At 39.9% G+C, this 17,756-nt stretch overlaps 3 protein-coding genes across 4 annotated transcripts; 1 reads left to right on the top strand and 2 right to left on the bottom strand.

Annotated features, from left to right (window-relative positions):
• The first annotated feature begins 422 nt into the window (after positions 1-422).
• On the top strand, positions 423-2,619 carry mrps25 (mitochondrial ribosomal protein S25). Its single transcript, XM_079677204.1, has 4 exons — positions 423-648; positions 1,392-1,498; positions 1,606-1,693; positions 2,294-2,619. Exons 1-4 carry the CDS (start codon positions 515-517, stop codon positions 2,481-2,483), a joined length of 519 nt encoding a protein of 172 aa, XP_079533330.1. The 5' UTR covers positions 423-514; the 3' UTR covers positions 2,484-2,619.
• Positions 2,620-4,900: 2,281 nt separating this feature from the next.
• Positions 4,901-10,513, bottom strand: rbsn (rabenosyn, RAB effector). Its single transcript, XM_079677203.1, has 12 exons — positions 10,174-10,513; positions 8,954-9,242; positions 8,394-8,528; positions 8,136-8,236; positions 7,661-7,706; positions 7,400-7,561; positions 7,037-7,299; positions 6,776-6,846; positions 6,592-6,678; positions 6,401-6,503; positions 6,142-6,246; positions 4,901-6,061 (listed from the first exon to the last, which is right to left on the bottom strand). The coding sequence occupies exons 2-12, from the start codon at positions 9,114-9,116 to the stop codon at positions 4,958-4,960; spliced, it is 2,340 nt and encodes a 779-aa protein (XP_079533329.1). The 5' UTR covers positions 9,117-9,242; positions 10,174-10,513; the 3' UTR covers positions 4,901-4,957.
• A 3,676-nt stretch (positions 10,514-14,189) lies between these two features.
• Positions 14,190-16,696, bottom strand: trh (thyrotropin-releasing hormone). 2 transcript variants are annotated; one of them, XM_079678765.1, is made up of 3 exons: positions 16,611-16,696; positions 15,892-16,122; positions 14,190-15,418 (listed from the first exon to the last, which is right to left on the bottom strand). In XM_079678765.1, the coding sequence occupies exons 2-3, from the start codon at positions 16,079-16,081 to the stop codon at positions 14,796-14,798; spliced, it is 813 nt and encodes a 270-aa protein (XP_079534891.1). In that variant the 5' UTR covers positions 16,082-16,122; positions 16,611-16,696; the 3' UTR covers positions 14,190-14,795. The 2 variants fall into 2 exon arrangements, with proteins under 2 accessions (XP_079534891.1, XP_079534892.1); XM_079678766.1 differs by having other exon boundaries at positions 15,892-16,096; positions 16,611-16,685.
• Between the last annotated feature and the right edge of the window lie 1,060 nt (positions 16,697-17,756).

Here is a 17,756-nt window from a genome sequence, read left to right as displayed (position 1 = left end):
GTAAACGCATAATGGATGTTGATCTCATATTCTGCTGCTCTCTGGAAAAAAAAGTAAAGCTATATCATTCATTTAATATTTATCTGACTGTGGGGTTTAAACATTGTGACATTACAGTCACCGATAAACATGTTTTTGAGTGGCAAGTCATTCCCATTTTAATGGTTTTTGCAATGAATTTCTATTATTCGTATTCTCTGAAATATATTATTAAAGACTACTACTACCAAGTGTAGGCTTGTACAAAATGATAAAGCCTGAATGTAAACTTGTTTTCTTATGATCTACATTTCATCTACTTGTATTTTATTTTTTATTTTTAATATATAATTCCGTATTTATTACGAGCATCGTTTTCTAAAGAGCCTACTACTGAAGTTTTTCTTCTCCATAAAAGAAAACACGTGACAACGACTCAAGACGTCATCAAAAGGCGCCTGTCCGTGTGCTTTGCTTGTGCGACTCAGGCATAGGCTGCTTTATATGATATTTTGTGGACAAAAAAGAGTTTAAAATGCCTATGAAAGGACGGTTTCCGATCAGGAGGACTCTGGAGTATCTGCAGAAGGGAGACATCGTGTTTAAAAACAGAGTGAAGATCATGACGGTGAACTACAACACACATGGAGAGCTGAGCGAGGGAGCAAGGTCAGAGACATCAGACCACTTCACTGTAAAACAAACAACACTGCAGATATGTCTCGTCCTGTGAGCTAAAAGCAGACTGCTCCTCATAATGGTATTTTATAAAAAGCGTGTGTTATTAAAGTGGTATGCACTCAACCCTAAATATCATTTGTGTGACGATGGGGCGGTGCATAATGATACATTCCAGTATCTATAATTGTACGCTCATTATTTGTCTTGATTAGACAATTGTTGGTCCATAACATCTCAGGAAATGTCAGCTAAAATTGGTTTAGTGGGTTTTATCATCACATAAAATGTTCTACCTATTTATCAAGGTAACTTCTAGTGTCTTGCAGTAAAACAAAACAACATACTGTAGTATTACATGATTCAAATGAATCAAACCCAGGCATAACAAACCTCAGACGTGAATATAGTGCCTGCATGTTTAAATAAGTAGCAGCATTAAAGTTTTTACAGTAGACAAATGAATTTGATTGTGATTTAATGTTTTATTTTTGTTCAATTAGACAGAATAACTCGCTTAAGTTAGCCTCACTAATAGATTTGGTATTTATTTTAACAACCCGTTTTTATAACTTTGGATATTTGACTGTGCTTTTATTGTTTCCCTTTCACCTGCCTTAAAAGAAGACCTTTTCTCTTGTGTTGAAGTTGTTTCTCTAAACTGTATTTAGAAAGTCATGCTGCCTGTCCAGTTATGCGTTTCTTAAAATGTGAACTTTCTCCCTCTTTTGCAGAAAATTTGTGTTCTTCAACATTCCTCAGATTCAGTATAAAAACCAGTGGGTGCAAGTCATGATGTTCAAAAATATGACCCCGTCGCCGTTCTTGAAGTTCTACCTGGGTGTGTAGCCTTGCACTGTTTGACCTGTAATAGTCTTAATAATATCAGTATCATTACTATTAGGTATCCTGCCAAGCTTGGGCTAATGTCCTTTCTCTCTTCTGCAGACGATGGAGAGCAAGTGCTGGTGGACGTTGAAGGAAAGGACCACAAACATATTTCCGACCATGTGAGGAAGATTTTGGGCAAAACAGAGTGAGTAATTCAGAGTCTTTGTTTAAGTGTGTGCTGTGTTTCACTAAACCTGCATTATAAGAGCTTGTGATTATAGTTATTGGGGATATATAAATCAAATATTTAGATACGTTCATCAGACATTATCAAATAAAGGATGAAACTGGATCATTTAACTATAGTTCAGCATGTAGGACTCATCACAACAAAACACATCAACTGTAATGTATTTATATAATACCAAATCATAACAGAAGTTATCTCGTGATTTTTTTTTATTTTTAAGAACTGGTTTAAACCTGTTTATTTGTTATACTAATGGATGATATAAGATCACTGCCTGTAAATAACTATGAATGTAAAGATATTTTGAGTTGTTTAAGAAGGAAAGTATTAATGTTACCGATAAATAATGGCTCAGTTTAATTTGAGTGTCATGGCAGTTATGCACAGAACAGCTAAATCAAATCAGGCAACCACTATTTTAATTTACCTCTGTGCTTTTCCTAAAATGGCATCTCAATTGTACTCATTTGTAAATTGTATTGTGGAAACGGCCTATTACTTCGGTTGCCAGATATTCTTTAAACATATTGATTTATCCCCCCTTTCTGTTTACAGAGAAGTGTTACAAGCTGAGGCTCAGGCCAAGATGCAGGAATCCAACCCGGCAAACTTTGGTCCCAGGAAGTACTGCCTGCGGGAGTGTATCTGCGAGGTGGACGGCCAGGTGCCGTGTCCCGGGACCACCGCTCTGCCAAAAGAGATGACAGGCAAATACCGCACCAAGATGGCAGCAGCTCAGGAGTGAGCAGCTGAAGAGAGCCGAGTACTGTAAATGGACAATTTTATGGTTTTGTGTTGTGTATGATTTTGTACGAATACACAAGAGGACTCCTGCATTGCATACTTTGCTGTAAATATGAGTAATTAAAGGGGTCCCACTATGCTGTGCATTGTGAGAACGTTACTGGACTGAGACTCTTGAGTCCACCATGAGCAGCAGGAACCTTCAAACACACGATGGAAACTGGTCGAGGTTTGGGTCACTTGATATCCGTTTATACGTGAGGTGTCTGGATTGACAAATCAACACATCCGGATGCAATTTACATCCAGCCCAGTGTCAACACTGCAATGTAAACATTAAAATAAAAATGATTTGCTTACGTGGCTGTAGCTGTCGCTCTGTTTGAACCTTAGGAAAATCTAAGTCCTGAGCGAGCGTAACCACAGCGTTTTCATGTGAGACAGGATTAAATTGAGAAGCAAAACTTCCACCAGATTTATGACAAGAACGAGGAACATTTTACAGAGACAACGTTTTTATTGGTGCTGAGATGGAATTGTAATAAATTGATGTCTGTGTGATTTAAAATCTTTTACCAAATTAGCTAAACTGCTTATACACCATGAAGCTCCTGGAGTTATTCACACTGTCACAAAACATTTACCGTGTCACATGTTTTACTTAACGTCTGACAGCACAGATAAGCAAAGTCAGTTTAGCAGACGACAAAAAAACGGAAGTCTAATGTTGATAAACGTGGACATTCTGACTGACAGGAAAGACACGTTAATGTTAGGATGTAGCAGCACAGAGTGATAATACTTGCTGGCATGTAGTGTACATTTATCTGACAAACAAAAACTGTCTAATGTTGCTGTTGGGCATTAAGTCAGTCTTTACAAATGCTGATTCCTATCTGTAAACTATGATTCCAGTGAATTCTGGTGCTTAATTAGTTGCCTATGATGTGCTTCGGTTGATGGTGCCGTTTGGATGAACTCTTAATGGACTTGTTAGATGACTACCACACAGATAACATGCTTCACATACAGACCTCGGCCAACAGCACATTACAGGAGCTATGTGTTTTGAGATTTTATCAGAATGTGTACAAAAAATGAATATTGCAATACGAGAAACTGGGCCACTTGCTCTTTTAGAAAGTCCAGCATCAAACTGCACCTACACAGACATACGCCCTGCTCATTTGGATCAGAAGTGGAACTGTTAGCATTAACATTTTAATGGTCGAACAGTAAAACATTGTAATTGCTCCGTTTACTTGGCTCGATGTGGTGTTTGAGATGCTTAAAACAACATTACCCTTTCATAGCAAGGCCAACATGACAGACTAGATGCACAAGATCAACACTTACGTCCATGCGAACAGAAACAGGTCAACATGTTCATTAAGGATTTACAGAGAAAACTACTTTCACTGACACAGAAATGAATAGCTGTTATAACAAATACACACTCAACTCTTGGACAGTGTATTGCAGATGCACATGTGGCTGTTATTTAAAGTATGATGATTAAAAGCTTTAACCTCTGTTAATGTAATCATAGTCAGTGTGACATTTACATAACAGGATCAGCTATAATGGCCTGAAATTAGCCTTTAATTTCCGTTATAAAGCGGCAACAATTGTGACTGAACAGGTCATTTAAGCCTGGGATTACATTTGAATATATAACATTGTATTTAATCATCACTTTGGGCTGCCCGACTGCTGTCATATAAGGCTAATTTCATGTTTAATTATTATCAGATGGTTGTTTGGTGATAGTTATAATGTTGCTCATGGACCAGCTGGAACAGTAAAGCATGGTTGGGTGCTTTGGTTAAAAAAAAACAGCAGGAACTTCAATTACCACAAATAAACTCATGTGCGGGTACACCAAGATGGCACTAATGAAATTAAAGGGCAACTGATTTTACACATCGAAGTCTGTTTCACTGGAATACAGGAAGTACTTTCACAAAAAAAGGAAAGACAGTCGTTCCCTAACAGATGTTGAAACATGCATTAATCATTTCCGTTTGTTCACCCTTGGCCGAAATTACATTTTGACTTTGTTCATAGCTTCAGCCGTCTTGACTGTCCGATTAAACAAATGTTTAAAGTAGCATTCTTCTGTCTTCCATTGTTCATGTTGTCCCTGAAACTACAGGGTTAATATCTTCAGAACATGCCTGTACAAATAGATGTTTAGTTGCAGTGCTTACAAACGGTGCATGCTGGGATAGGCTCCAGCCCCCTGTGACCCTGTACAGGATAAGTGGTTAAGAAAGATGTTGGAAATTAAGGAAATCACTCCAGACTACCACGCTGTAGTACACATTTCATTTAGTGACTCATCTTTTTGTGGTTCAGCAGACCTCACCCAGACTCAAATCAGTGGGCTCATTAGTCATCATGTAAAGTGAGCTAGCCTTGCAGGACTTGGTAAGTAGCAGGTGGGTAATCTTATTTTTTTTTTTGTTCAAGGTATCAGTGCTTCTTTTTTTTTTGTTCTGTAAGGGTGTGCTGTAGCTCTCTGAGGTTCTCTGACAGGAGCTCCACTTCATCGAGACGCCCGCTGAGCTTGGCGTCAAAAATGTAGGCCCTGATGTTGTCAATCTGCTGCAGGAGCAACTCTTCCTCTATCATGTCCACGTCGGGCAAAGCCTCGTCATCGTCCCCTTCGAAGGGGTTGGTGGGGTTGGTGGAGACCTCTGGAGAGCTCCCGGACGCCTCCAGGAAAGGGTTGCCTGTGTCTGTAGTGCCGTCCTCCTCGAAGGGGTTGCCTGGTGCCGACTCGGCCTGTTGGTCTTCCTCCACCTCTTCATCTTCATCGAACGGGTTGTATTCTTTCTTCCCGTTGCTCACCTCTTTGTGTTCTCTCTTTATTTCTTCGAAGAAGGGGTTGGATGGATCCTCCTCAGTGGGGGTAGACTCTTCATCGAAAGGGTTGAGGGGGGTGTTGTTCTGTCCTTCACCACCCGGGGGGGTCACATGCCCCCCTAAGCTTCTCAACCGGGGGGGTGACTCCTCCTGGCTCGTGAGAGCAGGGAACGCTTTGACAGAGGACGGACTCTCAGCTTTGGGAGTCAGCTCCTCTGTCTCAGGGTTTCCTTGGAAGCCCTGTGGCGTACTGATATCCAGAGACCTCTCCCAAGTGAAGGAGGGCTGGGTGGGGCCCACCGTGGGGCCCCGGTGCTCCCTCTCGTCCCTTTCCCACGCTTCCAGGCGGTCCAGCTCCCCCTGCTGCAAGCTCTCCTCCTCGGCCATCTTCTGGGAGAGTGCGATGGCCAGGCTGGTCTGCTGCTGGTCGTATTCGTCCTGCAGCTGACGGAGGTTCTCCTCCAACATGGCCACCTCGTCTGTTCTGTTGGCCTCCCGCGCCTGGCGAATGAACGACCGTATGTTTTCAATCTGCTGCAGCAGGGGGTCCTCCAGCTCACTGCGGGTATGGACGGAGTCTGCGGAGGGCAACCAGCCGCCAGCTTTGGTCATGCGTGGAGCTCTGGGGGCTTGCGGCTGCTCTCCGTTGGTACTGGGGGTTGGACGGTTCTTCTCAGACTCCTGCCTCTTCTTCAGGGTCTCCTGGCTGACCTGTTGAGCGGGGACATATAGGGTTACACATTTGTTATGAAGGAAGATGAAGAATGAGTGGGAGGAGAACACAGTCTCACCAGTCTCTCTTGTTGGAGTCTCTTCTCTTGCTCCTGTTTCCTCTTTTCTTTCAGCTCTTCATATTTTGCCTTAGTGGGTAAAGACATGAGACCTAACAGCTTCTCCTAAAACAAGGAGGACAAGAAGAAGGGCAGAATTAGGGAAAGGAGAGGTCAAATTGGAAAGACGTATATGTAGCAGGAGTACTGTATTAATGTAGTGAGTGATTAACGGGAAACCCCAGTACAACCCAACTTAGGGATGTAGCCTGAATATTACCTGAACAAATAGTGTTGCTGTGTATCGGATCATCTTCTGCAGCTGGAGGGACTTTGGACGCGGTGGTGGATCATCTTTTGCTCCTAGTGTTAAAATCTTCTTACTGAGAAGAAAACAAAGAACTCCATATTTAACAATACGAATGAAGAAGACTTTTGTTCAGTTTTGTTATTCGATAGATTGACAGCTACCTTAGGGCATCGATTAGTTCGTAGTATTTCTGCACTTCCAGTCTCAGTCCACCAGCCGTGTCAAGATTATATGTAGTTTCTCCGGCACTGTGAAAGCAAACAGCCATGACAGTAAGCAAGAAGTCTCCAGTATCAAAGATTATTTCTCACCTGCTAACTAAATGACTTTTTAACTGGAGCTTACTTGAGCGACTCTGCCATTCTTATGTATTCTGGAGCCTTTTCATCCACTTTCTCCATGCACATCCTCAGCCTCTGACAGGAAGACAAGTAGAGAGCAAGTGAACAACAGGAAACCCCAAAAGACAAACACTGAATGACGGGAAGGATACAGCAGTGTAAACTCAAGACAGCGTGAAAAGTAAACAGACTTGTGGGGACAGAAAAATAGACATATTTAGAGTTTGTTCTTATTTTAACTGTAATATTGTTTGATGTGCCAAACCTCATAAAGTTTCACAACATCCGGCACGTGGTCCCTCTCTTCCAGCTTCTGCTGTCTCTTCAGCAGCGTGTCCATGCAGTGGTGACAGCAGCGGATCTTCTCGTCGTCCTTCTCCTCCAGCATGGAGGTGACGCTGCTCAGGCTGCTGATGCTGCCTCTCCTGGAGCCCATCCCACTGTTCCCCCCCCCTACTTGGGGAGAATGGGAATGAACGGGGCTTCCTAGTACACCGAGGTTAACTCGAGTCCCGCTGATCAGCTTTTCTGTGCACAGATGAAAGGCGAACTTGTCACAGCACGGAGACACACATGGTGTAACCTTACTTTAATATTAATTTTTTTGCAGAGATTTGCTCATACGTACGAGCCATAGGTAAAAGGATGAAGTCCATGCACTTCCTGCACATGATGGACCCACAGAGACGGCAGTGGTGCCGCCTGTTCCGGATGTTGAACTTGTTTCCACAGTCAGGACAGAACGGGACATCCGAGTCATTCACCCATGACACCACTGACTTCTCAATAGCTGTAAAGCAGGATGAACAATTAATCATTTATAATATTAAATCATTTATATCAACAAACTCATAGGATTCATAGTTGTAATAGAAACATGTGAACAAACCTCTGATTTTGGCGACATCCGAGTTCATCCTGTCAAACGATGTCAACTGAAACAACAATATATTTATTTATTGCAAATTAGTTTTCACAGTAACACCTTGAGTTAGGGCAGCTCAATTCATCGTATTTTAATCGCAATTACGATTATGGCTTGGAACGATTACGAAAACAACGTAATCGAAATAAAACGATAATTGTTTTATTATTATTAAAAAAAGTTTGTATTGGTTTTTCAGTTTAATTACACTTAAAGTTCAGGGTAATCAACTGTTAAAAACATACTGTTCAAATGTTTTTCTCCAATAAATTGACGTTTTCAAAGTAAATGGATAATCGTTTTTAATAATTGTGATATAAATTATTGATCCAAATAATCGAGATCATAATTTTTGCCATAATCGAGCAGCCCTACCTGTAATATATATATTGAGAAAATATTTATGGTGTGAATGAGTTCCGATGCTTTGTAAACATACCTTTTCCAGTCTAATGATGAGCTTGTTGACCTCAATGACATAGTGATCTATCCTGGCTGCCCGGTGTTTTTTAAAGAAGTCAAGGTGACTTCTGCTCGCTCCTACAAAACAAAGAGAAAGGAAACCGTAAGAGTTCAGGAAGTGGTTGCAGCTTTCAGGTGTTTATTAATCATTCTTTTGTTATTTTCAAATGGTATGAAAAAAAGGAACATTTAAAAAGGAGTGGGGATTTTCATTCGCCCAGTTTTATATTCTCACCCAGTTCCTGAGGCTCCCACATGTAGGGGTCCACTCCTCCATAGTAGAATGACTCATAACTGCCTGTATCCGCTCTTTCATCTCCATCCCGTTTCAACAGCTTGTCTTTGGCCTTTTTTGCCTTCTGAACCAAACCTGTGCACAAATAAAAATAATTCCACTGTTACACCAAATATCCATATATATTGGTTTAACTTCATCCAAATAGCTGCTATAAATCAGAGAACTAAACTCTGAGCATGCCTCTGTTTCCAACTGAGATTCTTCCTCTCTAGATTTCACAATTTTTCCGCTTTAATCTACTATCCCTCCCTGCAGCAGGATATGTTGCCAATTCATCCTGGCAACAATCTCCCCCAGTCAAACACTGCAGTGCCTTTTATCAAATTCAAACCATACTCCTTATGCTGCTTTTTAAGAAGGCAGTACTGTCTTTTCGCTTAACTATTCAGCACTAAGTATTTGACTGTTTCTTAAGACCCTGTTTTGCACAACTTGATAAGACTCAAATGGCTTCGTGGCAGTGAGCAGAATCTCCAATAACAATCCATGGGACTCACTTTTGATCTGTCCCCTCACATCGCGGTCATCCCCAGAGTGCTCCTCTTCAAAGTGGGCTTGGAGTTGGTAGAATGACTGAAGGTCCTTCAGGCAAAGTGGGCAGAGAAAGCCCTCCTTCACTTCACCTGTTCCTTCAAAGGGGGGTGGATAACTGGAGGCCATGACAGCGGCAGGATGTGTTTTGGGAAAAGAGATGCAGGTTGGGAGATTCTTGCTTTGGTCCACATTTCACGGGGTGTGCAATCCACCCCATAATGACTCCATCACGCCAGAGAAAATCTTGGGACACTGAGAATGGGGCATATCAGATTAAGGCTATTAATATTTAACAAAATCCAAATATGATATTCCAGATACTTGGGGGAACAAAGTATTTACTAAACATGCCCAAAAAATCTAACACAGATTTGAAAACATGTATTATGGTTAACATGTACATTTCAACCACTAACCTGGTCATTTATGCAAACTTTATAATGTGACTTACGTGATGAAACATGAGATGCAAGTGTGTCAATAAACAGCCATATCTAGAAGACACACTTTATTACAGGGTATTTGAAGCAGATCTGTATTACGTCGTACTCTTTTAAAAATGCAATCAAATTGCGGTTGTTATACCTGTAGAAATGGAGGTTAGTTATCATGTAATATAGTTCTCATGAGTAACAGACGTTTACATGTTCAGCCCGCTCTGGTCGTCTACAGAAAGCTATGCTAACAAGCTAACGTTACTGCTGACAGTTTTATAAGTTGCACAAATCTAAAACATCTTACATTTTACAACCATTACAATGACTTAACGTTACAGATATTTGACTTAAATGCAATGTTAACGCTTTATCTTTTATTATGAACGTGTAATATTAGCCAGTTTAAATACCTGACCCACCCATTGAAAGACTAACCTAGATAACTTAGACAATAAGTCACGTTATTTGCTTTTCTGACAGTAAGCGAGCACTATTTTATCCAGCATGTGAAATGTACATATTAACTGTATAAAGGCTTAAGGTGTAGCCCATAGTTTAATATATTTGTAACACCATACTGACCACTGATTGTAACGTTAGCTACAATATGCTAACAGCAGCTCTCGCTTTCTTTAGCCATTATTTATTTGATCTCATTGTTCATAACACGGACATAAATAACTTACAACTTAGAAAAAACAAATAATCGAAGAATATTTGTAACACGGTGGATCAGTTATACTTACAAATGAATCCAATAAGTGTGTGTTTGACAGTTTCTCTGTGACAGCTCGACAACACCAGCTGCAGCAGCAGCAGCCCTGCCTGGTCATGTGATTAGCGTTCAGCGGGTAAGGCAAACGAAGAGGGACAAACTTGACAATAGACACAAAACAATGTATTTACATAATGCAGATTTAAGGACAGTCTTCAGAATAATTTTAGAGAAGTGTTGTGGAAGTTACTTGAAAAAGTATGGATTTGCAAGCTTCCAATAACTTCACACTGGAAGAATTAACACTAAAGCTACTCTAGGGATAATCTATGGTTGGTTTACTTTGAATAACTTTTAAATGGTTTCTATTCTATTTCTTTATATTTTTTGTGCATGCACTTTTATTTTATCTCAGTGTTTTATTTTTTGTCTCCATCTTAACTTTTGCTTTATCAATTAAAAAGTCAGGTATTCTGATTCCGATAAAGCTACATAAAAATTGTAGTTAATTACTAGATCAATGCGAATATGTGCGAATTTATAACACATTATTATATAACAACACATAATAAGTCACATGTCAGCAAAAAACTCAATGATTTCAATAATTGCCTTCTTGTTTACATTGCTTTGCAAAAACAAAACAAAATCTGCCCCCCCTTCCTTCAGACTTCCTTACAGAGCCCCTACTCCAACACACAGGGCCGTATCCAGGATTTCCTAAATACCGAGGTACAAATATGTTAGGGTGGTTCGGGGGACACCCCCCGAGGTTTTTGGGATTTTCATGATCTAGTTAGTTGCTTTTTAAGTCCTGTGGGGGGTCACAAATGGGATAATATATTGATTTCAAACCATGTCGGTGGGCTGCAGCATCAATTATTTTTGAAAGTGTAATGCATAAGAATCAGTTGATTGTTACTATTAATGATCAGGACATGCAGAAGAGGCTAAAATGATCACAACACATTGTCAACATTCATTTTCCATGTCTCTCTCCTTTCCATAACCTGCACCATCTCTTCCATCTTATTGAGTCTCTCTGTCTTCTTCCTGTTCATTACTCTCTCCTCTACTCTTTCTCTTTGTTCAATCTCTCCGTCATTGTTCACTTTTTGCTCCTCCTCACTTGTCGCTCCTGCCAGTGAATCAAAAGCAATTCAGCAATTTAGTTCGTTTGTTTGCATTCTTTTTGTCATTTAAATCCGTTTTGTTTGATTATCAAAAGAGAACAAAGATGTAAGCAAATTGTGTTTTATACAATTGTATGTTATTATGACATCATAACTGCAATAGATGTAGGCCTATGTTGTTTTACAATTATGCCTATTGTAAATTAAGACTATTGTTATAGATATATAGATATATGGGGTTATTAAGCCTACATTATTTTGTGTGACTATACCTGCAGTTCCTCCCTGACTTCCATCACTTTCTCTCTCTCTCTCTCTCTCTCTTTCTCTCTGCCTGTCCTGTCTCTTCCTTATCAAAGCTGAGCTTCGACTGACGTAGTCTTTTCATTATATCTGAGTCAGTGTAAAAATAAAACAATACAATGTTATATCTCCATTGTTTTACTCAAATTGAAATGAAAGAAAAACATTACAACGTTTGTTAAAAGGTAATCCTTCTGACATTGGATGAATGTAATTCACTTTAGCTCTCTAGCTAGTTTATTCACGCAATTTAAACCAAAGTATAGCTGCAAATTGCAATATAAGTTAGTGTGCATGTTGTCGGACGTCCACTGACTAACGTAGAGCGTTCACACAGGATCTGCTGGTCATATGATGTCCTGATGAACAGAAACACAAGCGGTCCGCTGGACTCAGATCTCTAGATACTTCATCACTCCTTCGCTGCTCCGGTAGAAGTCCGGGCTGCTCGGCTGCGGTGGTTTGTTGTTGACACATGTCGTCTTCTTCTGTTTGCTTTAATCGAGGCTACGCAGTTATGCAGCGCCCCCATCGGCAGTAAATGGAAGTACTACAAATAACCCCATTCAGTGCAATTATTTCACAAGTTTTGTATACACAGCTCGAAAAATATTACCGAGGTCCGGACCTCGGTGATCTCAATGGTAGATACGGCCATGCCAACACACACATGACCAATGAGGGCACGAGATAAGTTTGTGCACGAAATGGAAGGCTGACAGGCAGGTAGGCCATCCAATTATCTGCCGCGGGCCGGGGCAGATAATTGAACATGCTTTTTACAGCGCCACGGATTCCACAGATGAAATATGTGCAGGGCCGCCCCTCCCTACACGCAGATCACGCAGACTGCGTGGGGCCTCACCTCGCGGAGGGGACCTCCCCCCCCTCCCCCGTCGACGCTCGCGACACAGAGGGCCTCATCATATAACTTTCAATGGCATATATCAAAAAGTGTTTCTGAAGTGAATTACCTACCCTACCTTTGAGTTCATTGTGTTGGTGTGCAATGGGTCGCATGGAAACGGTGTCAGTTGAGTTGGATTTTATTAATTTATAAGTTGTTCAGGAATTTGCATTAAAATTAACTGAAGTAATGAGCATTTATATTGAATATTGCATTATAACCTACCCTGCGGCATTGTGCAACATTTGGACCTTAAACTAGCTAATTCACCTTCAATTTATAGTTTTATAAACTTTGTATTGTTTTAGCCTTCGGCTCAATTTGCGATAAAACAAAATGCCATGTTCATGAAGTCAAAGCTCAATTATTCTCTGAGGCCTCTAATTAGTCAAATAGGCTTTAATTGGTTGGGCTGATTCAGCCGTTCTCAATCTTTGGGATCAGGAACAAAAATCTAATGATGATTGAATGTATAATGAAAAAGTATTTCTGTTAGGCCTACGTAAAATAATGTTTAAGATGTTATCCTGATTTTTGATTTTGTATTGTAAAGTCCTGGGTAATTTTACCTTCATGACTACACAACTTCAAATTACTTCTTCAAACTTATATGACCCCAATTTAAAAGGAAATATCACATCTACATTAAAAATAACCTGTGATGAGCTGTCACAAATGGACTTTGCCTATTTTTTAAGGCTCGAAAAACCCAAATTGTAAACAAAAACGCTAAACTAAAGACAGAGTAATAAAAGTGTGTGTGTGTGTGAATATCACTTCCACATTCACAGATAAGATATTAACCTTTTAGAGAGTTTACATATGACCTTAACATAAAATAAATGCCAAAGCTACAAAGGACCTAACTGAATAATATGTTAGTATTATTTGCCCATTGCATCCTGTCCTTGAGGCATTTCATGTTGACTAAAAAATAATTACTTATATATATATATATATATATATATATATATATATATATATATATATATATATATATATATATATATATATATATATATATATATATATAAGACAGTTTCATATACTACAATTTGGTGAGGGTTTGATTGAATAGTGGTTAGTGGTGCCCAACCATAAGAGCTTTAGAGGTCACCACATTGTGTTTATCTGGTTGCTTTATAACAGAGTCAAAACCATTTGCTCCCACTTATTGTAAAACTTCTTAGATCTGCCTGTGATACATTCAGCTGCATTGCATCGTAAAAATAAAGTGCTTTATGTGTGCTCAGAAGAACCAGATGGATTCAGCTCTCCCTCCTGAGTTTATTATGCTGAAATTATTTGTGTGCATCTTTTAATGGTTTATCATTCCACTGAAACGTTACTGCTGGATTTGAATGTTGTGTGTGCCATTTAGTGGAGCTCCTCTCCCATAAAGTGTCCATGCATGTAATTGAGGAAACAATTTGCATATTGATCAGGCCTGTGTAGGCAGCTGCTGTGATGGAATGAGCCCAATTAAAGTGAGAAGAGGATATCTGCCACAGTGTGTGTGCAGTTGAATTGCATGAACCATTAGATCAAGCTAAGGGACAGTGTCTGCCTTGTTGGACACACTTAGACCTGTTGGGTTGAAACATTTAAAATACTTTGATAGTGCACTTGAGGCATGAATTACTGCAACTTCAGCCATACATTTTTACCAATGCGTTTTATTGTCCAACAAAAACATTGGTGGTTTGACTTCAAGGCAAAGGTATAACTTTGAATTTACAACAATAGGTTAAATAAACTTAATCCATGCAATTTATATGTAGAAAAATAATCAGTGAAACTTTATAGTTGCGGTGGTATTCATTATATTATACAGAAGTATAAAATAAATAAACATAAATCAACCAATCAAGGGATGTCCTCTGCAAAGTCGTAAACACACTTCCATAGATCATATTTCAGGATGCACTGACAAGCGTGTGTTTCCTCACAGAGGCAACATCGCCAAAGCCAGGAGACTGAAGGTGTCATTCTTCTTTTACCCTAATTGACTAATTAATAAAATAAAGAGTTAATATTTCTAATAATAATAATTCCTTAATAAAGTTTAAGATATGACACGTACTCTAATGAAGACCATAATCAGCGATATTTAGATATATAAAGACAATTTCGCCAGCCCAAAAAAAACAGCAGAGATGTTTTGCCAAGAGGAGCAGACATGTATGCTGTCGCCCAAAGAAAAACGGTAGCACAAAATATTTTTTCATTTTTCATAATTATTTATGGTCACTTCATTTACACATGTATTTGTTTACAATAAAACAGTGCACGCGCACCAGACCGTTTAACCTACTCTGCTTCCACTAAATCTTCCTCGGGTGCAAACCTTTTGCCCGGGTGTTGTCTCTTCTCCTCGACATGGCTCTTGTTGATGTTGTCTAAAAGGTCGAGCAGCAGATTGGTCTTGCTGCAGCTCGTAGGGTCCAATACATCACAGGGACTGTTCGTGCCTAAATCCGGACTGGAGTTATCCAAAAACCGTTTCCCTGGGTGCTGACGCTTTTCTAACTCGGCGAACTCTTCGTAACCATCTGAATCCGCGTCCCAGTCGCCGTCGTCCTCCTCATCCTCGAAGTTGCGCTTACCTGGGTGCTGGCGTTTGCTGTGCAGTACCAGGTAGCGCTTCCCCGGGTGTTGCCGTTTTGAAAGTTCACTCAGGAGCACAATGGGGTTTTCAGAAACGTGTTCCATCGTGACGCGCTTCCCCGGGTGCTGCCTTTTCTGGAGCTCCATGAAAGAGTGCATTTCATCTTCGCGTTTGCCCGGATGCTGTCTCTTTTGAACATCCACGTACTGTTCATCCTCATCTTCTTCTCTCCTCCCCGGATGCTGCCGCTTCTCCAAATCCTCGATGTACCTCTTACCGGGATGTTGTCGTTTTGTCACCCATTCTGTCTGAGAAGAAGACCCTTCTGGAAAAGGGAAAACATTTAGATTAATTAAAGGAGATCAAAGTCTAATTTAAGTTTCTCTAACTGCTAAAAAGTGTTTCTCCAGCTTTTATAGACCGTGCGTAAATTACGCACCAATGAGTCTAGCCTTGGTCCACATTCCTTGCAAACTAATACATTGAAACTAGATTCTTAACCAATTTTAACAATTTAAAACACATGAACAAACATTCTTTCTTCACGATGATAAAATTGAATCTAAATTAAAAACGAAAAGTACGTAAAACTGCTTATAAGATGTTGCCATCAGTTAGAGCCTTCCGATTTAAACATATGTCAAATAGCCCAGATTTCAATGCCATAGTATTGGTACATTGAATTTAACAACGTTTTAAAATTGGAATATCCAACATTTTAGATCCTTCTTGGCACTCTTTTACACCAAATATATCTATGCCTGGAACATTGATCCGACACAAATCCATGATACGCACCGTTTCTGCCGTATTCATCCTGCATCTTCCTGAGAATGGACCGTAACAGGAGACTCTCTGCTCTCTGTAGTATGATGTCGTCTATGGTCCTGCCGTCTGTCTCCTCCTCAGTGGGGAAGCCCTGTCCTCCACACACAGTCATGTTGCAGACCACGAGAGAAGCCAAGAGGAGCAGACATGTCGACTTCATGGTAATGTGGGTGGTCTTCTGATGAAGAAATAGATTATGATCTATGGGAAATGGTATGGTACAAGAGATCAAATTAATGTGGGAACAATGAGAACTCTCTTAACATATGTCTACACTGTATGTTTAAGAAGATTTAATATCGAAACCGCGAGTCTTATTTTCGATTGTTACTCGCCTTTCAGACGAGGAGGATATCATTGTTTCATTGCAAACGGTTTCAGTTTGTTAACAGCAAATTCAGTAAGTTGGCTATTGTTTTCCGAACTGTTAAAAGTTCTAATAAAATCAAGGCAATAGTAAAAAAAACGAATCGGCATGAAAAACAAATGAAAACTGCAGCCGAATTTTAAACTTGTTTTCCGGACAGAAACAATTGAAAATGATGGAAACGCTGCCTAAAAACCTCCAAGGTGAATTTTTAAAAACGCAAAAATAAATTGCACCTACACAAATATATAAGACGGAGCCATTAATACATAAAACGGACACATTTGCGTTGTATGTTTATTCTAAAGTGGGCCAAACTCACCTGGGAAGTGTCCAAAGTGTCTCCTCTGTTGAGCTCGCGTTGATGCTCGTTGCTCTCAGCCTCTCGCAGCGGTTGGTGACCTGGGCCGGGTCGGGAGGTATGAGTGGATAACTTCGCGTCTCAGCATTTATACTTACCGGTCACTGTCGTCATACCCACATCGGAGTCATTTCTCAGGATCCCTCACCCCTGATGTCACCAAGTCGTGCGCAACAATTTGCTGAATGATCCTCCAATTGGGACCACTGCCCAGTCTGTCAATTGATCAAAAATAAACGCAAGAATGAGAGACAGCAGGCACTATTACACACGATTGTATAAGTTAAGGGCATGCGTCAAAAATGTGCGTTTTAGACCAGACTTGTAATTTAATCATACCGAGTTTCCAAATCAAATTTCTCTTCAAGTATGACATGGATGCATTTTATTTCATTTATTCAGATGTTTTTTATACAAAGTATGAATCTGGCTTATATTGTATTGTATTACTGTTGGCCTTTCAGACAACATACAAAACAATGGGGCGCCAGTAAGGGCTATGGATAGATGCTTTCATATGTTCGATATATACCCTAAAGTCACAGGACTCAGGAGGGAGAGCTGAATCCATCTGGTTTTTCGAGCACACATAAAGCGCTTTCTTGTCACGATGCAACCCAGCTGAATGTATCAAAGACTGATCTAACAAGTTTTACAATGAGTGGGAGCAAAGGGTTTTACTCTCTGTTATAAAGCAACCAGATTAACACAATGTGGTGACCTCTAAAGCAGTTTTGACAGTCCATGGTTTTGATCCTTATAAATGTAATTTGTCATTCAGTGATTAAAAAGTATCAGCACATTTTCAGTACTTGAGTTTTGCATAATAACAAATCTCTTTTTTATTTTCAGAAGAAGATGTGTCAGTATCACCTTGAGAGCTCCACAGAAACACACATGGATCACATGGAGGTGGATGCAAACACACAGCCTTCCTCTCAGCTGGACGTCAGGTCGGTGCTCGGCAAGTTTTCCAAGTTTAGTCATAAAAAACTGGATTTGCATCTATACGATTTTTAATGAGATTCGGGAAGCATTTTAGTATTTAAAATCTTTATGGTTGGGCACAACTGAACTCTTCTCAATCTAAATCTTACCAAATCTTCC

This window comes from Notothenia rossii (assembly GCF_949606895.1).
Source record: "Notothenia rossii genome assembly, chromosome: 4".
Classification (NCBI taxonomy): domain Eukaryota; kingdom Metazoa; phylum Chordata; class Actinopteri; order Perciformes; family Nototheniidae; genus Notothenia; species Notothenia rossii.
The sequence above is the reverse complement of the archived record's forward strand: the minus strand, read 5'-3'. Positions and strand labels throughout refer to the sequence as shown.